We start from the raw sequence: 24,259 nt of genomic DNA on the forward strand, positions 1-24,259 counted from the left end.
GAGGCATTGCCTTTGAAAGATGTCCTCGATGGTGGGAAGCTTTGTGCCCGTGATGAAGCTTGCTGAGTCTCTCTTCAGATCTTGTGCATTGGAACCTTCAGCGCAGACTGGGATGCACCCAGTCAGAATGCTCTCACTGTACTTCTGCAGAAATTTGTAAGTCATTGATGATGTACCAAATCTCCTCAGAAGTGTGAATGAATTAGAGCTGCTAGTCAGCTTGTAGTACACTTGTAGTCATTGCAAACTGGCTACACTGATGAGAATTGCCATCCCCGTTTGGCGTAGGTACAGTTCCACTGTATCTCTAACATACAGGTGTGGCATGGGGAGGTCCAGTGGCCTCAGTGAGAGGCATTGACTAGGAAGACCCTGCCTCAGTCAGTAGCTTCTTGTTGGTTTGTCTTTATCTGTAAAACTGTGACCTCCATATTGTGATGTTCTTTCAAATTGCCTTTTCTTTTCCTAGGTGATCAAGTACCTCGGGGACGAGCAGGATCAGATCACCTTTGTAACCAGGGCTGTCCGTGTGGTGGACCTCATCACCAACCTGGACATGGCTGCTTTCCAGTCGCACAGTGGCCTGGCTGTGTTCATCAATCGATTAGAGGTACGTGGAACCTGAGAGTCCAGCGGTGAGGCAGTTTGTTTTGAAGTGTATCTTAATAGTCATCGGATCCACGCTCTGCTGCATGTGACTGGGAGTGGAATTGGCAGCCTGCTTTAAAAAATAAAAAAAAGCAATGTGTATTGTTGCTGACCACGATTATTAAATGGGGCAAAGCCACAGTGAGTTCAGTTCAATCCTGTGTGTTCTAAGTGAGTTTGGCACAGGGATGTAAAGTGCTAAGGGAGCACAGATTTGGAGTTAATTGCTGGAAGAATCTGGATTGTTGGATCTCTGTTTACCCAAAGTCAGTGATGTGCCAAGAATCCTTCTTGAAGCATGATATACAGATGGATCTTGGGGGTCAAAGTTCATAGTTCCCTGAAAGTGGCTACACAGGTTGATAGGGTGGCTAAGAAGGTAAAAGTGTCTTTATTAGTTGAGGCATCGAGTTCAAAAGCCAAGAAGTGATGTTGCAGCTTTATAAAACTCTAGCTAGGCCAGGTCAAGAAGAGGTTTACCAGGGCATTATCTGGATCAGAGGGCATATGGTATAACAGACATGATTTGTTTTCTCTGGCGCAGCAGAGGCTGAGGGAAGATCTGACAGAAGTTTATAAGGTTATGAGAGTCATCCATGAGTAGACAGACAATATCATTTTCCCAGGGTTGAAATGTCTTAATATCAGAGGGCAGGCATTTAAAGTGAAAGGTGTAATTTCAAAGAAAATGTGAGGGGCAGGTTTTTTTTATATGGAGTGTTTGGTGCCTGGAATGGTGGTAGAGGCCGAAACATTACAGACTTTTAAGCCATATCTAGATAAGATGCATGTATGTGAGGAAAATGGAAGGACTTTGTGTAGGATGAAATGATTAGTTAGCCATTTCATTACCAATTGGTTTGGCACACCATTATGGTCCGAAGGGCCTGTTCCTGTGCTGTGCTTTTCTATGTTTTAACCACACTTCTCTGGTCATGTCCCATATCTTTAACTTTGGAAATGGCATTTAGTCTTGTCTTAATCCTCAGAATGATCCATGTTTTATCAGAAACTTCTTAGAGGAAAAATCGAAAGCAGCTTCCGCTCCTCCCGGTGCCCTGCCCTGTCTTACACTCTACCCCCGACCCAGATGTACTCCTGGGGTCATACAGATAGTGAAGCTCCCATCAGACACAGCGTAAGGCTTCCTCCACACCGTTCCATGACATGCTTTGCAGATGACACAGTGAAGCTCCTTCTACCCCAGGGGTGTCAAACTCATTTTAGGTCACGGGCCGGATTGAGCAAAATGCAGCTTCATGCGGGCCGGATCAGTCGGACGCGTGCGAACGCAGCTTTCGTTGCCTCCGTTTTTTCAGCCTGCTCTCATGTGTCTCAGTCTCTGCTATAACTACAAAGTGTTTCACTTTACAAATTCCGTTTCTTATGAAGAAGACTGCCGAATAAACACTAAAAACCCTGAAAACCTGGTACCTGAATAAACTCAGGTTTTAAAATCATACGCCATAGGTGCTTCGATTACTGGGGCCAGCTTTAATAGTAATTAGATATTATCTCGCGGGCCAAAGATAATTCCACCGCGGGCCTTGAGTTTGACATATATGCTCTACCCTGTCCCATCACACACTCCTGGGGAGAAAGAGCATCGTTCTCCCCATTGGGCTGCCCCGCTAATCATTGTTTCTTTATTCTAGCACGAAGTGGATATCTGTAGAAAGGAATGTCCTTTTGTTATCAAGCCAAAGATTCAGCGGTCAAGCACGGCTCAGGAGGGAGAGGACATGGAGACAGACTCTGAAGGTATCAACACAGATTGTGGCATTACCATACCCATTGTTGCTGATCTGCACTGCATTTACCAACCCTCCTGTAGTTTCAGATATCGTTATGGAGAGCAGTCCTGGTCCCTCAACGTCAACCACCGAGGTCAGGCCAGAAGGAGAGTCACGGGGGCCAAATACTGTCATGAGTTACCCACCGAGAACTGGTAAGAATGGTTGTGCTTACCTCTGTGAAAGGAGAATGGTGTACCTGTGGAAATCTGCTTCAGCTTTATGCTGGGTTCAACTCTTACAGAGGCAAGCTGAGATGAGAATGATGCAGGTATCCCAATTTAAAGTTGTATAGTCTGGAATCAGGCTCTTGGTTCATGGTAGACCACAGAACAGTACAGCACAGTACAGGTCCTGAGCTAGCCTTTTAACCTACTCTTAAGACTAAAAGATGTTGATCAGGATTCCCATCTAAGCTACTTCTGTCCACCTGCCTTTGACCCATATCATTTTCAGCCTTTTGAAGTACCTTTTAAATGTTGTTAACATACCTGCCTCAACCACTTCCTTGGCCGCTTGTTCCATATACTGAATGTCCTCAGTATATTCAGATTAATTTGTTGCATTTTCATTGAAGCATTACAGTGAAATGCGTCATTTGTGTTAACCAATGTGCCCAATGGTGTGTGTTCCATCTGAACTCCGGACTTCAACCTTCGATTTTGCCCTCCGGACTTCACCAACCTCGTCCCCCTTCAGCTTAAACCGAAGCTCTGTAGTCCTTGATTGCCCCAACCCTGGGGTGAAGGAAGATCTGTGTGCCTTCATCCTATATATGTTCCTTGTAGTTTTATGCACCTCTGTGTCGTTAACCCCTCAACTTCCTGTGCTGCAATGAAACCAGTCCTCTCACCTGCTCAACCTCAATGGGCACGTGTCCAGGGGAGTAAGTTACCCGGCTATGCGGAGTTGGGATTGGGCTCCAAAGGAGGACATTCTAGGATATCTGGGGAGGCACAGCAGCATAGGGGTTAGTGTAATAACTTTACTGCACCTGCGACTTGGGTTCAGTTTTGCCGCTGCCTGTAAGGAGTTTGCTCATTCTCCTTGTGTCCGTGTGTTCTTCCCATGTTCCAGAATAGTCAAGGTCACCTGGTTATATTTGGGCAGTGTGGACTCATTGCCCCAGAAAGGCCTGTCACTGTGCTGTATCTCTAAATATAAATGCCTGGGTTTATCTGGATGGTGTGGGCTTGTTGTTCTCGAAGGGCCTGTTACCGTGCTGAATCTCTATGTATACATTCCTTGGACCAGCCTCCTGGTCATTGTGAGAAGAGTTTTCAGTTGTCCTTGAGACTGGGATGGAAGGACTTAATTGCTTGGTCCTCCCAAACATTTCCCCCCACCTTTCCCCATGAAGGACCCACGTTGTCAAAGGTGTGCTTGGTGGGGAATGTGCACTTGCGAAGTGCAGCCCCACAAAGAAATGAGGGCAGAAACACATCTAAAGCTGCCTCCAGTCACTCTGTCACTTTTGCTGCTTCGTTTAAGGAGTTACACTTTAAAAGATTTCAGATTCGTTTATTCATCACATCTACATTGAAACCCACAGTGGAATGTGTCATTAGGGTTAACAACTAGCACACCCGAGGCTGCTCTGGGGGCAGCCTGCAAGTGTTGCCATACATTCCAAAGCTAACATAACATGCCCACCATGCTTGGCAAAGCAACACAGAACACAATAAAACACAGCATACCAAGGAACAGAACAACAGCAAAACCTCCCTCCCACACATGCAGTCCTCTAACCCTAGGGCAGGCAGTTTTCTTCAAACTCTAGCTTCCACTGGGCTTGTATATTTGCAGGTATTGGGCCCTCAAACTCCCCAGCGGACCGGACCCTCAGAGACTTGCGGCTCAAGGCTTCATTGTGTGTGAAAGTATTGTGCTATTGCCTGGGTCAGCAGCTTGTGGCTTCTTTTCTCCACTTGTGAGGCCACACTGGCAATCCTGCTGTTCATTTTTAGAATCTTTTTATTAGTGCAAAATCTTCTACAGCTACAAAATAATACAAAACTTCAACAGATTAATATGTATACAATTAATAAAGCTGAAGAAAAAAAGCTTATCGTAATATATAAAAATGGGGAAAAAATTATATATATATGGAAAAGAAGGGGAAAAAAAGAATCCAGTCTAACTAAGAAAAAAAAACCCCACTGACTACAAAAAAAGGGAAAAAACCATTAGAAATCAACCCCCCGGAGCAACGCGTCTTAACATCATCTATCTATCTATCTATATATATATATATATATATATATATATATATATATATTAAAAGAAAAAGAGTAATCAACCACCAATTCATATTTATTAAAAAATGGAAGGAAACCATATAAAATAATTCAGAATAAGTAATAGTATTTGGCAAAAGACACCCATCTTTTCTCAAAATTGAATTGGGGATCAAAAATTCTACTAATTTTTTCCAAACTGAGACATAACATTACTTGAGAGAAACATTCAGTTAATGTAGGGGCAGAAGTATCTTTTTCCATTTTAATAAAATAGCTCTTCTTGCCAATAATGTAACAAATGCAATTACATGTTGATCTGAAGATGAAATACCCTGAATATGATGCGGAACTATTCCATATAGAGCAGTCAATCTATTAGGTTGTAAATTAAATTTCAGAGCTTTAGAAATTGTAGAAAATAAAGATTTCCAAAATGATTTTAATGAAGAACATGACCAGAACATATGTGACAAAGTAGCTACTTCAGTTTTACATCTATCGCAGTAGTTGTCTATACTAGGAAATATTTTAGATAGTCTCTTCTTTGTTATATAATAACGGTGAACAATTTTAAATTGAATTAAACATATAGCACATTGGCACATATAGAAGAAGAATTAACGTTTTTCAAAACTCGAAGCCAATCTTCATTAACAAAGGTCATATTAAGTTCTCTCTCCCAATCTTGTTTAATCTTTAGTGATAGGTTCTCTTTTTGTAACAAAAATAAATTATGAATTCTGCTAATGGAACCTCTCACTAAAGGATTCAACTGCAAAATGGTATCCAACAAATCAGGTTCTTGTAGATATGGAAACTTAGGTAAATATTGTTGTAAAAAATGTCTAACCTGAAGATATTGCAGAAAATGTATATGGGCGGGAGAATATTTGTTAATTAACTCTTCAAAAGTCATCAATCGACCATCACAAAATAAATCTGTAAAAGAATGGATCCCTTTATTTCTCAATAGGAGAAAAATGGGATCGGTTATTGAAGGTTTAAATGAAAAGTTTCGATATAAAAAAACTAGACAACTTAAATTGTTTAAAATTTTAAAAATTGCGAAACTGAACCCAAATCCATAGGGATTGTTTAATAACCGGGTAAAGATTTAGATTTGGAATTTTAGGGAGCAGTAAAGGTAATGGAGCTCCTAATATTGAAGTTAAATGAAATTGTTTAACAGCTTTTAATTCCAAATCAACCCATAGTAGTTTTTGGCTCTTGTCGGGCCAGTATAACCAAAAACATAATTGTCTGATATTCACAGCCCAATAATACAGTCTTAAATTAGAAAGGGCAAGTTCACCATCTTTTTTAGATTTTTGTAAATGATACTTATTAATTTTAGGTCTCTTATTGTTCCAAATAAAGGAAGAAATAAGAGAGTCAGTTTGATCAAAAAAAATTTTAGTTAAAAAGATAGGTATATTTTGGAAAATATATAAAAATCTACATAGATTCTGCTGTTCACTGGCATTCCTCTGTCAGTGGGAGCTCTGCAATTGGTGGTGCCAACCTCTGGCAGATGCTGTAAATTGAAGGCCTTGCTCCTCACAAATTCCCATAGCTGTACTTGTAAGGACTGATAGGAAGTCCTTTGCTCCCCTGTCCAGCAGGCTGTATTGCTTCTGACATGGCCTTGCACTTAATAAAATGAGACCTTTAATGTTTCTGTAATATGTGTACTTTAGAAAAGGTTGAAGCGTGATTGAACTTCTGGTGTTTCCTTTCTTGCAGGGGTCCAGTGCATTCCCCAGCGTGCGGCTCTGTTGAAATCCATGCTAAACTTCTTGAAGAAGGCCATTCAGGATCCAGCCTTCTCAGACAGCATCCGACACGGTAATGTGGTCTCTCCCTATTGCTCTCCACCCAACTCCAGGAGAAATTGCTAGAATTCTTGTTTGGAGTTTACACAGTTCCCTCTAACTCTTCCTTGCTTTCTGAACCCCTGAGCAACTGCAGCATGACAACCCAAGGCATTCTACAGATGCTGGAAATCTAGAGTGTTTCTCTACTGCTCTGGCTACCCTCCTCCTTCTCTTACTCCCATGGTTCACTCTCCTCTCCTATCAAATTCCTTCTGCAGCCCTTTACCTCTTCCACCTATCATTTCCCTGTGTCATCTGCACTCTCCCACCCACCCACCAACACCCTTACCTATCACCTGCCAGCTTGTACTCCTCCATCTCTTTATTCTGGCTTCTGCCCCCTTCTTTTCCAGTTCTTATGAAGGGTCTTGGCCTGAAACGGCGACTGTTTATTCCCCTCCCTAGATGCTGCCTGACTTGCTTAGTTCCTCCAGCATTTTGATCTCCTTTATGGATGAAGAACCTCTTGATGTTCTTAGTGGCTTTTCAACACTGTGATGGGAATCAAAAGAGGGAATTTGAGGTTCTCTAACCTGCATCCTCTCTCTGTAGTTCCTCTGTGTTCCCTAGGGCTGTGATCAGCAATGGTGCTGTCTATTAAGTCATATCTGCAAACATTTTACTCCTCATATCTGCACGGGTGGGCAGAATTAAGGGCTGTCACCCATTGTCATTGATTCTCCCAGCTGTTTTACAAGGTTCCCCCCCCCCCCCCCAAAGGAATTCAAATTTGGAAACAGGTAGTCGATGTTGCAGGTCATGACCCTTCTTCTGAACTGAGGGCAGGGAGAGGAGAGATGGAGTAAGGTGGATCAAGTAGGGAAAGCTGATTGGAGTTCATTGGGGAGGGGGAAAGGTCATAACAGTGACTGAATCTGGCAGCTCACTATGAGATTCTGCAGATGCTGGAAATCTTGGAAAACTGGCTCATAATGCTGGAGGAACTTAGCAGATCAGGCAGCATCCACGGAGAGGAAGTGTCACTCGACATTTCGGGCTGAAAACCTTCATCAGGACTGGAAAGGAAGGGGAGCAGAAGCCAGAATAAAAAGGTGGGGGTAGGGGCGGAGGGAAGGACTGCAAGCTGGCAGGTGATTGGGTAAGTGGGAATGAAGTATACTGTACATTATTACAGTATTTTTTTCTCTGCAATTTGCCTTCTTTTGGACTTCGGTTGTTTGTCAGTTTTTCTGTCCGTTTATGTATAGTTTTTCGTGAAATTCTTTTGTATTTCTTTTCTCCTGTAAATGCCTGCAAGAAAATGCATCTCAAGGTGGTATGTTGTAACATATACGTACTTTGATAATAAATTTCCTTTGAACTTTGTCCTTTCCTGGTGTAATCTGTTAAGCAAAGTGCTAATTTAATTCTGGTGTGTTACCTTTCAGTAATGGATGGTTCCCTGCCTACCTCACTCAAGCACATTATCAGCAATGCAGAGTATTATGGGCCATCGCTCTTCCTGCTTGGTAAGTGAAGTATTTTGTTAATTTGTTCATACCTTCCCTTTGTACCCCGCTGTATTACTTGAAGCAGGTTGCATTTCCTGCCTGTAATGGTTGCAATTAGTTCCGTTGAAATTAAGATTCATTTTTGCATCATTTGCGCTAATGACCAACACGACCTAAGGATGTGCTGTGGGTCTAGTTGTTGCTACATATTTCAGTGCCAATATAGCACATCCATGATGTTTGGCAGAACAACACAACACAGCAAAACAGAACACAACAGGAAAAAAAACCACTCCAACTCCAGGACAGGCCTCCATCTACAGTCATCAGGCTTCAACATTCAGACTTCTGATCGACCTTCAGGCTCCTATTCTCGCTAGACCTCCAGATCAGCCTTTGACGGGGCCCCAAACATCAGATGAACTCCAGCTCTGAACGCCAAACAAGACTGACCGGTCTTGTGCCTCTGCTCATGTGGCCTTCAAGTGTAGAGAGGCCTCCTTTGTCAGCCAGCCTCATCACTGGACTTGTATCTTATCAATGGTTCAGTTTAACATCAGAGAATGTGTACAGTATATAGCCTGAAATTCTTACTCTTCGCAGACATCCATGAAACAGAAAAGCTCCTAAAGAATGATTAACAGAAATCCCAAAGACCCCCTCCCGGCTCACACATACAAGCAGCAGCAAAAACACTAGCGAGAGAGAGGGGAAGAAGTTGCTCCTTCAACAATGAGAGCGGAAGACCAGCAGCTCACTGGTTTCAATGTTACAATCTTCCGTGTTGCTTCTCCAAGTTCCCCAACTTGTGGTCCGACAGGCTCTCTCTCACCGTGGTAGAGAGAGCGAGAGAGGATGGCTCGACTACGGGGCCTTTATTCCTGACAGCAGTGCACACTTGATGTTTTAGTCTCCCACGACAGTTCAGTCAGCGAGGAACCGGGTCACCCATGAGGACACGCTTCTTCCAGGCCGCCCATGGAGATATCAAAATGCCTGGCTGCATGACGAGTCCGTGAACCCACCACTCGTGGAGAACCGTAGCTTGAGCAGCAGCTGTAGATCACAGGTTCCAACAAGACCCCAGCCATTTTGAAAAGAAAAGAGACATGAGTAAAGAAGAATAAGATGCTTCATGGACAAACTGCAAGAAGTTGCTTCAGTCTGCAAAAACCCCGGGCGTCGCCTTTTCTTATGTTCTTAAATGTTGCAATTGAACCTGCCAATGTTGCCAAGGAAACCCCATTCCTCAACTGAAGGGGGCAGTGGTGGGTGGTTGCTCTGGGTTAAGTCACTGTGAGGCCAATCATCACAGCCCCAGGACAAGTTGAACGATACTAACTTCCATTCTGCGATCTTGCTGTCAGAAGAGCTGTTCTGTTCCATTTGCAACTCTTCAGCTAACGCAGTTCAGCAAAAACTGGACAGCCTTCTGCCGAACATGAAGTCAGAAGGCGGGGCTAACGGCAGGATTTCTAGCAGCTTGGAGGACCAGAGGGATCTTGGAGTCCATGTCCATAGATCCCTCAAAGTCGCAGCACAAGTTGTTAGGGTAGAAGGCTTATGGTGTGTTCATTAGTTGGATTGATTAGTTCATTAGGGGATTGAGTTCAAGAGCCACATGGTAACGTTGCAGTTCAAGGCCAAGTTCAAGTTTACTTGTCATTCAACCATACATGAATAGAGCCAAATTAAGCTTTGTTACTCCGGAGCCAAGGTATAAAACGTAGTGCCAACAGTCACACAAGGCACATATAGCACGTATAAATAGAAAGCACATATAAGATATCAGTAAAATATAGTCACACGAAAAATATATAGCTCAAGACCCTCTGTCCATAATTGTTGCTTCTAGCAGTCTTCAGCTAAAATTATGCCCTGCTGTGTGAACACTGGGGGTCCAGCATGGACGCTGTGCCACACTGCCCGGGACCCCAGTGGAGTGCGCCTGGTCCAAATTCCTCTCTCCAGGGCAGCTGTAAATGTGGTACCGCTGCTTGAGGTCAGGTCCTCACTGCAATCGAGGCCACTCAGCTTGCCGGCCGTTCAACCCGCTGTCCAATAAAAAAGTGAATCAGGCTACATTAACGGTGTCCAACAGGGTCTCGCATTCGTAAGAAAAGTGATCGCTTGCTGTTAGACTGCGCATTGACTCCTTCACCTCTCTGCACCAAGTCCAACTCCTTTCGTTTTGCTGCCAGCAACTCGCCGATGGGGTAGACCTGCAGAACTTTTAAGTTCTTAAATGTCCGCAGGGTTTTGTGATCATAAAAAAAAAAAGAATTTTTGGTTAGCCCATTAAAGCTGCTGCGCACTGCCATCTTTCTGGCTCTATAGAGGCAAACACGAGGAAATCTGCAGATGCTGGAAATTCAGGCAACACTCACAAAATGCTGGTGGAACGCAGCAGGCCAGGCGGCATCTACAGGGAGAAGCACTGTTGACGTTTCGGGCCGAGACCCTGGTTTGACCTTACTTGTTCAGTTCTGGTTGCCAGGTGTAGGAGCATTAATAGAGGGTGCAGAGGAGATTTTCTGGGATGCTGCCGGGATTAGAGAGAATGTGTTATGAGGAAATTTTGAGTGAGACAGGCCTTTTCTCTTTGCAGTGAAGGAGGTTGAGTGGCAACTTGATAGAGGTCCACATGGTAATAAGAGGCAAACTGCCGACTGAGTGGATAGTTAAAACGACTTTTTCCCAGCATGGAAATGACTAATACGAAGGGGCATAATTTAAACTGATTTGGAAGAAACTGTGGGGGATATCAGAGGTTAGAAGTAGGTTAGAGTAGGTTAGAAGTTTAACACAGCTTGGGCTCTGGGGCCTGTATTGGTGACATTCCACAGCCATTTAATGAACATTGTTGTTTCTAACTTGTTATTTCTCTGCCACCTGTGCCCCCCACCTCCCCACTCTGGTTCCTCTCTTACCCATTCTTATCGCCTGCCTCTGCTGCCACTCTTCATTGCCTTTCTCCCACGTTTCATTCTCCTCTCTTTTCAGATTCCTTCTTCTTCAGCACTTTACTTTTTCCGCCTATCTCCTCTCACCTCACTTCATCTCCTCCATCCGCCACCTTACCTAGTCTCACCTATCACCTGCCAGTTTGGGTTCCTTCTGCTCTCATCACTTAATCAGGTTTCGGCCCCCTTCCCTTCCTCCACAGTTGTAGCCTGACTTCCTCCCCTATTTTTTGTTTGTTACATTGAATGAACTCCCTGACTTGCTTCTCGGACTTTGATCACCGAACGTAACTGTTAACATTGGAATCTAATCATACAGTATCCCAAGCCAGATGTTTGCATGTTGAAGTGAGCTGGAAATCTGCAGGCATTAACACCTGCCACTCTTGAGGGAGAACTGAGCTTTCACAAGTGTTGTGTTGAGCTGCAGTCTAGGTCCTTTCTTCCCCTCAACTTGTCCTTCAGTCTTAATTAGTTGAAGGAGGGATAACGAACTGTAACATTGATTATGCCATTCCCTTTTCCCTCTGTCCCACTCCCTGGGGGAAAATACAGGAGCATGGGAAGCCTGACTACTGGACTACAGAACAGCTTCTTCCCCATTCCTTTCAGTCACCTCTTTCACTTTCCCCTCCTGGTGATACGACCACCCTTATCTCAACCTCTTGGTTATTCCTTCGTTGTCACTGCACCACTTTGGAGAGGCATCGTTCAGTTGTATTTCTTGTTACTATGTTCATTGTGTAGCTTGCGAAAGTCATGTGAGCAAGGAATTTAATTTATCTTGGTGTATATGGCAATAAACTGAGCAGGACAATACTGAGTGGCTAACCTAATGCTTTACTGTGCCAGCAATCAGAGTTCAGACCCCCCCCCCACTGTCTGCAAAGAGTTTGTACTTTCACCTCGTGATTGCATGCGTTTTCTCTGGTGCGTTGGTTTCCTCCCACGTTTCCCCAGACATACAGGTTAGGGTTAGTGAATTGTGGGCATGCTATGTTGACCCCGAAGACATGGTGACATGGGCTGCCCAGCACAATCCTTGCTGATTTGATTAGGCCCAAACAATGCATTTCACTGTATGTTTTCGTGTACATGTGACAAAAAGCTAACCTTTTAGGAGAGAAAGATGTTTTTCTTTTGGACACAAAAAAGATGTGAATTACCTTTTGCGTTCTTCCATCAGCCGGTTGCTCGTTTGAACAGTGTGTTGAGGCGCTAGCGTGTTGTAATTCTGATTTGATTTTTTTTCCCTCCTGCTTAACAGCCACAGAAGTGGTGACGGTGTTTGTTTTCCAAGAGCCTTCGCTGTTGTCCTCACTCCAGGATAATGGACTGACGGATGTCATGCTCCACGCTCTGCTGATAAAAGATGTGAGTCATCGCGCCCCTCTTACGTTTGCATCCGACTGTCCCCTACCGACTCTCTCCTTGCGCAAAGTACTGCACTTATGCCACCGTTGCCCCTTGCCCCACTGGATTCACCATGTCATAGCTCTGTTCCAAATGTACTTTAGCCCTTTTCTTGCACCCTCCTTCCTTGCCTCTAATTTCCACAACCCTAGAATGGAAACTTCTCACTTCTGATACTAGCCCTTCCTACACCATGACAAGCCTGCGTTAGTTTGATAAACTAGGGGAAAATAAAACAGCTTTGAAATCGAAATGGCCAGCAGGAAATGAAGTGCATGCTTGTATACAAATCTGTCTACAAGAGAAGCCTCTGACCCTTCAAGGCTCCACAGTGAGCATGTCCTAACCCTTTGACAGATCCCCAGTGAGCATGTCCTAACCCTTTGATGGATCCCCAGTGAGCATGTAGTGAAGCAGGAGTGACAGTGTTCAGACTGCTTCACCCACCCAAAGCCCTAGGGTTTTGCACTTGTTGTGTCGAATATGTTTGCATGTTCAGTTTTTAAAAAATATGGATGCAGGACTACCATCTAGCTATTATCATCTCTTTGCTGAGGTAGCCCATCCTTCTTAGGCTTCACCACTCTTAAACCATCTCTGAAATGCTAATCGCAGTAATGTTGGCCCGTTGGTGAAGGTGGCCAAGTCCTGCATGGTAGCTGTCATAAGGCAGGGGTCCCCAACCCCTTTTTTTTGCCACGGACCACTACTATTAACCAAGGTTGGGAAGTCCTGCCATAAGACATAGGAGCAGAATCAGCTAATTTGGCCCATTGAGTTTGCTCTGCCATTCCATCACAGTTGATTTATTATTCCTCTCAATACCATTTTCCTGCTTCTCCCTGTAACCTTTGTTGTCCTTACTAATCAAGAACCTATCAACCTGTGCTTTACAGATACCCAATAACTTGGCCTACACAACTATCTGTGACAATGAATTCCACAGATCCAGTGCCCTCTAGCCACAGAAATCCCCCCTCATCTCCGTTCTAAAGAATTCTGAGGCTGTGTCCTCGGTCCTAGACTTCCCCACCTTAGGAAACACCCTCTCCATGTCCTACAGCTTTACAGCACGAGCTGTCAGGGTTCAGTTCCTGCCATTGTCATTAAGGAGTATGTATATTATCCCTGTGACTGCGTGGCTTTCCTCTGGTTGCTCCGCTTTCCTCCCACATTTACTAAAAATACATACGCGTTAGGGTTAAATCAGTTGTGGGCATGCTATATTGGACCCAGAAGCTTAGCGACACTTGCAAGCTGTCCCCGGCAAATGTTTGGACTGTGGCTGTTGACGCAGACAGTGTATTTCAATGTAGGTTTCGATGTACATCTGACAAATAAAGCTAATTTAATCTTAAATCTTTAAACATTGGACAGGGAAAGTTCAGAGGGATATGGGTTAAATGGGATTAGTTTAGATGGTAATCTTGGATGGCATGGACCAGATGTGCTGAAGAGTCTGTTTCATTGTTGTTTCACTATGACTAGACCAATGTATGTAATTAGGGCTCCGTCAGGATAACTGGATTCCTTTCTTCCTATGAAGCTAATGTTTATATTTATCTTCTCTTTAACTCCCTTCCTCTCATTCATCCAAGTACCTTCACAAGTTAAGTACTGAATTTCATTCCCTTGCATTGCATGTGTATTTCCACTTTCAATCCTTTCACTAGTTATCCTGTTGAAAATTCATGGAATCCACCGCCCCACCCACTCATCCCTAGAAACTGCTTCTCTCAGATCTGAAGTCCTTCTCTCTTCCTTGTTTCAAACAAAAACGGGGGAACGTTGGGAGATATTCATTGGGTCTGGCTACATCTGTGGGAGAGAAATGGTTGAAACAGACCTGAGGATTTTTGGTTTTTACTTTAAATTTCAAGCATTGGCAATTTATAACAATTTTTCCACCTCAGCTGGTTTGTCAATTTGACCTAAAATCTCTGGCCTCTTGTTTATCAGCTCTACCCAATGCAAATGCTCTTTGTTTACTTTCAAGAGAACAGCTTGCAACAAATACACTCTGGCACCATCTTATCTGAGATACAACTCAGGACATCCATAAACTCTGACTACACTTCTCGCTGACTCAGCAACACAGCTGACACAGTCAAAGACTTTATCAAATACCCATTCTCTCTTCTCCCCTCCCCATCAGGCAGAAGATACAAAATCCTGAGTGCACATGGACAGCCTCTAACCCGCTGTTACAACACTATTGAATGGTCTTCTAATACGATAGGATGGACTCTTGACCTCACAATCTAACTTGTTTTGATCTTTCAGAATCAAATTTATTATCACTGACATATGTTGTGACATCTGTTCTGCAACAGCAGTACAATGCAGTACATAAATAAACCATCAATTACAAAAGATGTACAGATTTATTTTTTTTAAATAAGTAAGTAATGCAAAAAGAGAGCAAAACAGTGATGTGGTGTTATGGGTTCCTTGTTCATTCAGAAATATGATGATGAAGGGAAGAAGCTGTTGGGTGTGTGTCTTCATGCTCCTGTATCACCAGAGATGGTAGCGGAGAAGTGGGCCTGGGTGATGGTAGTCCTTAAGATGGATGCCGCCTTTTTGAGGCCTTGCCTTTTGAGGGTGTCCTTGTTGCTGGGGAGGCTAGTTTCCCATGATGGAGCTGTCTGAGTTGACAACTTTGTGTAGATAGTTTTGATCCTATGCAGTGGCCCCTCCCCCATACCAACAGTGCTGTTGCTAGTTAGAATGCTGTTCTCAGTACATGTGTGGAGACTGCCTAATGCTTAGGTGACATACCAAATTTCCTCAATGCAATATAGCTGCTGTCATGCTTTCTTTGTAACTACAACCCCTCCCCCCCCCATTTTACCCCCCCCCCCCCTCTGCATTTTGTTGATGCTTTTACCTTGTACTACCCCACTGGCCTGTGGAATGAATTGATCTCTATGAACAGCATGCAGGACAAGCTTTTTCCCTGTAGCTTGATGTATGTGACAATAATAAACCAATTCCAATTCAAGAGCCCCTCTGATTTTGAAGGGAAATAGGGCATCAAACAGTAATAAAACCAGACCATTCTTCCTAATGTTCTATTTATTTCCTCAGGTGCCTGCAACCCGTGAAGTTCTGGGTTCCCTGCCAAATGTTTTCAGCGCGCTGTGCCTGAATGCTCGTGGGCTGCAGTCTTTCGTGCAATGTCAGCCCTTTGAGCGACTCTTCAAGGTGCTGCTGTCCCCTGATTACCTGCCCGCGATGAGGAGGCGCCGAAGTTCGGATCCCCTAGGTCAGTGTTGCTCTTCTCCCCGGTTCCAAGCTGTTTAGTAGCGTATCATGCAGGGGTTGGGGTGTGTCCTTTTACTCTATTGAAATTGGTCTTCTAAGACTGTGACTCGAAGACCAACCTTGCCTCTTTCTATAACTCTGTACATTTCTAACTAAATTCAATGGTGATGTGATTAGTGTCACGCTTTGCACCTGCTACCACCAATCGGGATTCAATTCCTGCTGCTGCCTGTAAGGAATTTGTCCATTTCTCCCATGACTGCATGGGCTGCCTCCGGGTGCTCCGGTTTCCTCCCACATTCCAAAGGTGTATGGGTTAGCGTTAGTGAGTTGTGGACAGTGCTGTTTTGGCACTGGAAGTGCAGGCTGCCTAGCACAGACCTCGTTGATTTGGTGCAAATGACACATTTCATTCACATAGAGTTCATGTTTAATCTTTTATGGCCACGGTTCCCTGGGTGCTCCCCCCGACACTTCTACAAGCTGGCCACATGGGACACTTCTACAAGCTGGCCATGAAGGGCTTTGATAGGTTCTTGATTATCAATATTCTTCTTAGATTGTCTACCTGACATAACCAGGACTATGATGTGCACCAGCAGCATCCACTGCCTGCCCCCGTGGCTTCATGTGATGCTGATTGGGGGCTAAGCAGGTGCCCCACCTTGCCCAAGGGTGACTTGCAGCCTACTGGAGGTTAGGAGCGCCTTACACCTCCTTTGGTAGAGCCATATCTCCACACCGCCACTCAGCCATTATTAGGAAGGGTATCAAAAGTTACAGCAAAGGCAGAAAAGTGGAGTTCAGAGGGAAAATAAATCAGCCATGAAGGGACTGGTGGTGCAGACCCAGTGGGCCGAATGGCTTAATTCTGTCCCTCTGTCTTGTGGTCTTGTAATGATCTAAGACTTCGAACACTGTGAAGGAACAGCAGTATATTTCCAGCTAAGGATGGAGGCATGTTCCTTGTGCACAGCATGGTGGTGATGCAAAGGTAGTTCAAAGGTCCAATTTAATGTCAGAGAAATGTATATAATATACATCCTGAAATGCTTTTTCTTCGCAAACATCCACGAACATAGAGGAGTGCCCCAAAGCACGAACGACAGTTAAGCGTAAAAACTCCAAAGTTTCCCCCAGCTCCCCCCACTGGCAAAAAAAAGGCATCAGCACCACCACCAAGCACTCAAGCGTGAGCAAAGCAGTAGCAAATATGCAGACTTGCAATTACCCCAAAGACTTTGCATTTCACCCAGCATTCGACATACCACAGGTTCTCTCTCTCCCTAATAAGGAAGAAGGGATGTCTCCGTTTTCCCCCAGCAAGCGGAGAGACATAACAAACAACTTGCTGGTTTACGATGTTAAAAGTCTGTTATGTTACTTTGTTTGAGTTCTGTGCCTGAAGATCGCAAAGATCCTGGATCTTTGGGCACACAGCAGTAGATTTTCTGACTCCCACGATGACACACGGGTCCCTGCTGTGACACCGACTCTCGATCCGCCCGTCTCCAGAGCCCTGAGATCTTAGGCCTCCACATCTGAGCCGTACTCTCAGACTGAACCTTTGGCGTGCCAAACAACGGCCAATCCTAAAACCCCGAGAGCAGGTCCCATTCCCGCAAAGAACCGAAGTCAGCATGTAACTCCAGGTCAGGGTCTTCAAAAGAACCCTGAAAGGGAAAAATAAAAAATATTAAAGATAGAGCTGTTTCTGAAGATGCAAGCAAAAGAGTCACCATTTAGCAATTTCTTGACTTCTAGTTATGATTAACTGATTTTTTTTCCTTTGGGGGGGTCACAACCTCTGGCAGCTGGCTCTCTGACATCATGGCCATGGCTGATGGGGAGAGGGGTAGTGACGAGAGGAGGGTGAAGTGGTTGAGGGAGTGGGGAGAGGCACAGGGGAGGGAGTGAAGGGGCGAGGTGGGAGTGGAGGAGGATGAGGGAGGGGAGAGGAGAGGGTGAGGGAGAGGAAGGTGGAGGGGGAAGAGGATGGGGAAAAGGGTGGGGAGAGGGGAGAGTGCAGTGAGAAGGAGAGTTGGGAGGAATGAGAGAGGGGAGAGTGGGAAGAGGAGAGGCTAGTTATGATTAACTTAGCCAGTAATATCATTTAGCAATTTCTTTACTAAGTACTGTTGAAATCCTTGCACAGGTGATACGGCATCCAACCTTGGCAGTGCCGTGGATGAACTGATGAGACACCAACCAACTCTGAAGACTGATGCCACTACAGCAATCATAAAGGTGCGTGTTTTGTGTCGACGCTTTCAAAGTGGCATGACCACAGTTCAATCCCGATTTCCAGTTCCATCTGTATGTATTGTGTATGTTCTTCCGTGCTCTGGCTTCCTCCTGCACCCCAAAGACGTGCCAGCTGGAAACCGTTGCATCTAGTGAGATTGATCCTGAGGTTCTTTGCAAATCATGAAAGAGGCACAAATCTTAAAGGTTACAGGAACAAAGAACAAATCAGGAAAAGGTAAAGGAGAATAAGTTATAGTTGTCTCACAGTCAGAGTAGAGATAGAATTCTAATGATAACAATCAAGTGGCGTGCATGTGCAGAAATACAGAATATAGTCAGCTATATTACAATAATTAGAAAATTTACTGAACCATTTGTATGTATGTTGTATATAGGTGATTATATAAAAATTATAAGCAGGGATAGAAGGTCAAGCTATAAGGAAACACTTTTTTATAACAATTTTACCCCCTAATCCAACAGAGGTTAATTGGCCAATGTGTGTGAGGGGTAGAATCTGACAGGTTTACATCGACCGGGGATGGAAGAGAAAGGATCCAGGCAAAATTGGGGAGCGTGATTTCTCTGTGAGCCAGCAGAGGCTTGATGGGCTGGTGGCCTTTTCTTGTATGGAAATCTGTAATTTGGTATGGGAAGAGTAATCAGAAATAAAGAGCAGTTGCGGGATTGATTTTAATCAGTTCTAGAAGAAAATAAAATAAAGTCTTGATCGCAAAGGGATCCTAATTCAACAGATATCTGTTGTTGATTTCAGAAAGAACACTCGATGTGGTAACCAACCTCCACAGTAATGTAATGAACGGCATTAGATGCTTATAAACTGATAAAGAACAACTAAAAGTAAAGAGTATTAAAAGCTGTGTTCACGGTAGTGAAAGTACGTAGCAGTGTCACTGAGGTAGGCGTTTGTAATTTAGTGTCCCAGTTTTCAAAATCCTAATTGTTTAATATCTGGTTTAGAACATGGTACAGGCCCTTTGATCCAAGCTGTTAAGCCAATCTGTATAAACCTATTCTATAATCAATCTAACCCTTCTCTCCTACACAATCCATAACCCTCTCTTTATCTAAGTGTCTCTTAAATACCCCTATTCTATCAACCTCTACCACTATCCCCAGCATCGCTTTCCAGGTATCCACCTCCCCTCAGCTTTCCTCAATTCACCTTAAATGGATGCCCTCTTGTGTTGGCCATTGCTGCCCTGGGAAAAGACACTGGCGGTCCACTCTATACCTCTTATCTTACACCTCCATGCCTGTCATCCTCCTCCAGGCGTGCTCTCTAACCCAGGCAGTGTTTTGGTAAATCTCCTCTGCACAATCTATACAAGTTGCACGTCTGTCCTACTGCAATATAAACCAGACTGAACACAATGGTCCAGCCGAAGTTTCATAGAGTGCAACACTAACTCAAAGCCTGAGATGTGAAAGACAACACAACATACGTACTCTTAACCACCTGTCAGTTTGAACGTCAAGTTTGAGAGGACCCCAGAACCCCTCTATTCCTGCACACTGCAGAGAATCCTACGGTTATCCCTGCCTTCAGACTCGACCTTCCAAAGTGAACAGTTTCACATATTTCTGGGTTGAGCTCCATCTGCCACTTCTCATGAAGAACAGCACACCATACACCACTTAGACTGCATGGCATCTGTGGGGTCATTTGCTTGTGCTTCCCTCATTCCTTTCAACTTCACCAGGCAATTTATTGTCCTGTTGTGCAAGGTGAAATAAGAGTGAGATTTGAATAGAATAACTTCCCATTAGTCAGGAAAGCCAGCCTGTCCAGCACCACCCAGGTCTCAAGGGTGCTAGTCTATTGTAGTTTTATGAAAATGAACTTATTTTTGGAAGGCTCTTCTGTGGCTAGTTTGTAGAGCACGACACCACAGAAACGGATCTTTCAGTCCAGTTACTGTTACTTTGCCTCGTCCCATCGACGTGCATCTGGGCCACTGGTCCATGCAGCCCCTGGAATTTTTACTGGGTGTGTCTCAAACGTTGCAATAAGTATTTGCTCCCACTGTGTCAAAGTTGTTGCCTATGGTTACAGTGGAATGCCCCTTTCTATAGGGGTTTCAGACAGGAAATCCCAGTGTTCTGTCACCAGCAATAAGGAATCCCCCTCCATTGAGTCATTGTGATAGAGCACTCCAGCTTAAAAACAGTCTCTTTAGCCCAACTGGTCTATGCCGAACTATTCTGCCTTGTCCCATCAAAACAGGCCTGCAACCTAGCTCTCCCATATCCCTCTATCCATTTGCTTATCCTGGCATCTTTTAAATGCTGAAATATGCTGGCAGCTTGTTCTACACTCTCACCACCCTCTGAGTGAAGAAGTTCCCCCTCAGATTCACTTTAAATATTTCTCTTTTCACACCTCGCCTCTGATTTAGTCTCACCAAATGTAAGAAAAAGCTTGCCTCTCAAAATTTCAAAATGCCTCTGAAAATTTTGTATACCTCTGACAAATCTCCCTTCATTCTCCTACCCTCCAGGGAATAAAGTTCTAACCTATTCATCCTTTCCCAAAAACTCCGGTCTGGGAACCATCGAGGGATGGAGCACTAGCACAGAAACAGGTCCTTCAGCTCATTCTCTCTGCTTAGTCCCATTGATCGACATCTGGATCATAGCCCTCCAAACCTCTCCCATTCAAACTTCTCAATCAAACCAACAGCTACTATCTTTCACCTTAAACCTTTGATTTCTAGTTTCAGTGTCACCCAACCTCAGGGGAAAATAAACACCTACTTGCTTTTACTATATCTATAACCCCCATAATTTTAAATCTCTATCTCATCTCCCCTCATTCTTCTACACTCTAGGATGCTGATTCTGCTGGAGAGTGAGGAGAGGATGTTAATGGCGTCCCTCAGTCCTTCGACAGCAGGCTTAACATGTTGGTCAGGGTGAGAATCACTCAGGACCCCCCCCCCCCCCACCACCATTGCAGGTTTCCAGTCCAACCTACTCAGCTCAGGCAACTCATTTTCACATGAAACCAAAAACCTGAACACAGGTTGCCGAGCTGTTGGCAAACCCCAGAACGGTCAGAGCACAGTGAGAGGTCGTGTGACTCAGTCCAGTTCGGCAATGTCCCCTCTCACTGCCCACTGCCATCGTGTCCTCCAGTTGTTTTTTCAAGTGTCGGGCACTATGTCATTCTTGGGGGGCGGGGGGGGGGGGTCTGATTGAAACCTGTTAAATGTTGAAAGATCTAGACAAGAGTAGGTGTTGTGAGGATGTTTCCAATATTAGGGGAGTTATAGGATCAGAGGTCACAACTTTAGAATACAAGGGAAGTTCCTTCAGAACAGAGAGGAGGAATTTCTTTAGCCAGATGGCAGTGAATCTGGAGTTCATTGCCACAAGGGGGCTCTGGAGATGATGGCATTGGGCATATTAAAAGCCAAGGTTGGTAAATTCATGGTTAGTAAGGTTATGGGGAGAAGGCAGAATGGGGTTGAGAGGGATAATAAAGCAGCCATGATGGAATGGTGCAGCAGTCTTGCTGGGCAGAATGGCCTAATTCTGTTGTTGTGTTTTATGTTGTTATGGATGTGGTCTGGATGGGATGTTACCTCACTCTGGGATGGTGTGTGGGAAGGGCTGTGGGTTTTTTCTCAGTCTTAAACAACTCCTCTTGTTCTTCAGCTGCTGGAAGAAATCTGCAACCTGGGAAGAGACCCCAAGTACATCTGCCAGAAGCCCTCCATCCAGAAGGCAGACGGGACTGCGAGCGCTCCGCCCCCCAGATCCAACCATGCTGCCGAGGAGGCTTCCAGTGAAGACGAGGAGGAGGAAGAAGTACAGGCCATGCAGAGCTTCAGCAGCAGCATGGCTGCTCAACAGAGTGACCCTGAGCCCAGCCAGCAGTGAGTTCCCATGGACAGAGCCATGTGTTCGTGCTATATCAGCGGTTGGGGAGGGGTGTGTTAAACATAAAACACTGAAGCATTGCGCAGGTCATTCAGCCAACAGAGCGACCCTAAGCCCAGACAGCATTCAGTTCCCACTTGTGTTACTGCTGTATCCACAGTGAGGGGAGTATTAAAACACAGAACATGGGTCTCTACAGCACAGTACAGGCTCTCTGATTTACAATGCTTAACCTACTCTATGATTAATCCAACCCTTCCCTTCCACCCATGTCCCAAATATATCTATCACTACTCTTGGGGGCATGTTTCATGCAATCTCTGACATCCCCGCTATACTTTCCACAAGTCCCCTCAGAAAGCCCCCCCCCCCCCCCATATTAATCATTTTCATTCAGGGAAGAAATCACTGACTGTCCACTCTGTCCGTGCCTCTTATCATGTTATACTGTTCTATCAGTGCTCCAAAGCGGAAACCCCTAGCTTACTCATCCTTTCTTCCTTTCTTCATAAAATGTTCCCAGTATCTTCTCTGCACCTTCTCTAAAGCTTCCACAGCCTTCCTATAATGAGGTACCCAGAATTGAACACAATATTCCAAGTGTGGTCTAACCATTAAAAAACTACCTTATGGCTCTTGAACTCAATTTCCCCAGCTAATAATGGCCAGCACACCAAACGTGACAGCACTATTGTGCAGCTAGTGATCCATGATCAGATTTCAATTTCTGCTGATGTGTGTAAGGGCTTTGTGCTTTCTCCCCGTGACCGCATGGTTTTCCTCCCACATTGCAAACACATACGGGTTAGGGTTAGTAGGTTGTGGGCATGCTATGTTGGTGCCAGAAGCCTGACAACACTTTTGTGGGCTGTTCCCAGCACGTCCTCAGGCTGTGGTCGTTGACAGCCACAAGAGCATTCTGACCTTTACCACAAGAAGATTTGACATAGGAATGAGGAAGTATTAATGCATTTGGGCGGGCACTGATGGGACCACAACTGGAGTGTTGGGCATAGTTTAGATGGTGGTGTAGTGCTAATTAGTTCTGGGGAGGTGGATTACAGTATGAGAGCTTGAGCAGTCTACGTTTATCATCCCTTGAGTTTGTGAATGAGTTTCTTGGAAGTTCAGGGGCCAGATCCAGGGAGGATGTTTTCCCTGGATGAAGTGCTAGGGATCAGTTTTGGAATTGGCAGTAGTCTTGAAATGAGGGGAAATTGGATTGAGGGGTTAGTGAACTAAAATATTCTCTTCCTGGTATGACCGTGAAGGCTTGGTTATTGGTTTATTGAAAAAGAGAAGGAAATCAGTCAGGTTGGATTCTGAAAATGCTGTGAAATTTGTTGTTTTCAGCAACAGTATAGTGCAATACATAGAAATTTGCTGCAAGTTACTGTAAGAAATAAAAAAATCAGTAGGGCAAAGAGTGAAGTACTGTTCATGGGTTCATGATCCATAAATTTGCTTCACATCACCGCTTGCAAGCCAACTACACAGACGGGTAGTGAATTACACGTCAAGTTTTTATTTAGTATTCATTGGAAGTTGGCCAGTTGCAGAAGATGGGAAAATGCTTGAAACCCTCAGCAGATTGGCAGCATCTCAGAGTCAGAATGGGTTTATTATCTCTGACATGTTGGGAAATTTGCTGTTTTGTGGCAGCAGTACCATGCAATGCATAGATGACAATAAGTTACAGTAAGAAATATATTTTTTAAAAATGCAAAAAGAGGGCAAAGAGTGAGGTAGCGTCCATGGACCGTTCAGAAGTCTGATGGCAGACGGGTAGAAGACATTTCTAAAACAGTTGAGTGTGGGTCTTCAGGTTTTTGTACCTCCTCCCTGATGGCAGTAATGAGAATTGGCCATGTCCTGGATGGTTTGGGTCCTCAATTGTAGAAAATGGTGCTCGTGGAGGGGAATCTACTATAATCTTGAATGCTGGAGGAAGCTCAAAAAGCCAAATGAGCTGGAGGAAGCTCAAAAAGCCGAATGACCAACTGTGCCCTCGTAATGGTACAGTGATAATGATTGACACAATATGTTGGCCAAGTTCCTGTACAATGTTGCGCAGTGGCTGATAGCTGCATGTTATGTTAGTTTCAAGATTTTTCCCTCAGTACATCAGTACTCTGTTGGGCATGGTTTGGTTCAGTGTACCTCAGTGCCTGTGCCATTAATACACCAATTTGCCAATTTTAATGGCACGTCACAGCATTCTGCCAGGTGCAGGACCAGGGTCAGCATGTGAAACAAATCCCTCTATTCCTTGCACATTGCATCACTTTTGGGTCTAGAGTCAATGCGCAGGTTCAGGGGAAAAAAACTGCAGGAAGTTGCAGGCATAGCCAGCTTCATCATGGCACAAGCCTGTCCACCATTGAGGACATTCTCATGAAAGCAGTATCCATTTGGAAGTAATTTTTTATGACTTGCACTGTATAGCCACCATAAAAC

At 44.5% G+C, this 24,259-nt stretch overlaps 1 protein-coding gene across 4 annotated transcripts in view; it reads left to right on the forward strand.

The window, feature by feature from the left end:
• The window catches only part of huwe1 (HECT, UBA and WWE domain containing E3 ubiquitin protein ligase 1), a 172,644-nt gene that overhangs the window by 83,615 nt on the left and 64,770 nt on the right, over nucleotides 1-24,259 (forward strand). For all 4 annotated transcript variants that reach the window (XM_073028614.1, XM_073028618.1, XM_073028617.1 and 1 more), the window contains 9 exons: nucleotides 470-610; nucleotides 2,304-2,409; nucleotides 2,483-2,596; nucleotides 6,425-6,526; nucleotides 7,944-8,024; nucleotides 12,237-12,343; nucleotides 15,473-15,650; nucleotides 17,805-17,896; nucleotides 21,578-21,798. In XM_073028614.1, the coding sequence (XP_072884715.1) occupies nucleotides 470-610; nucleotides 2,304-2,409; nucleotides 2,483-2,596; nucleotides 6,425-6,526; nucleotides 7,944-8,024; nucleotides 12,237-12,343; nucleotides 15,473-15,650; nucleotides 17,805-17,896; nucleotides 21,578-21,798 (1,142 nt within the window). The remainder of the gene's footprint in view (nucleotides 1-469; nucleotides 611-2,303; nucleotides 2,410-2,482; nucleotides 2,597-6,424; nucleotides 6,527-7,943; nucleotides 8,025-12,236; nucleotides 12,344-15,472; nucleotides 15,651-17,804; nucleotides 17,897-21,577; nucleotides 21,799-24,259) is intronic.

Source organism: Hemitrygon akajei, chromosome 24 (assembly GCF_048418815.1).
Source record: "Hemitrygon akajei chromosome 24, sHemAka1.3, whole genome shotgun sequence".
In the NCBI taxonomy this organism is placed as follows: domain Eukaryota; kingdom Metazoa; phylum Chordata; class Chondrichthyes; order Myliobatiformes; family Dasyatidae; genus Hemitrygon; species Hemitrygon akajei.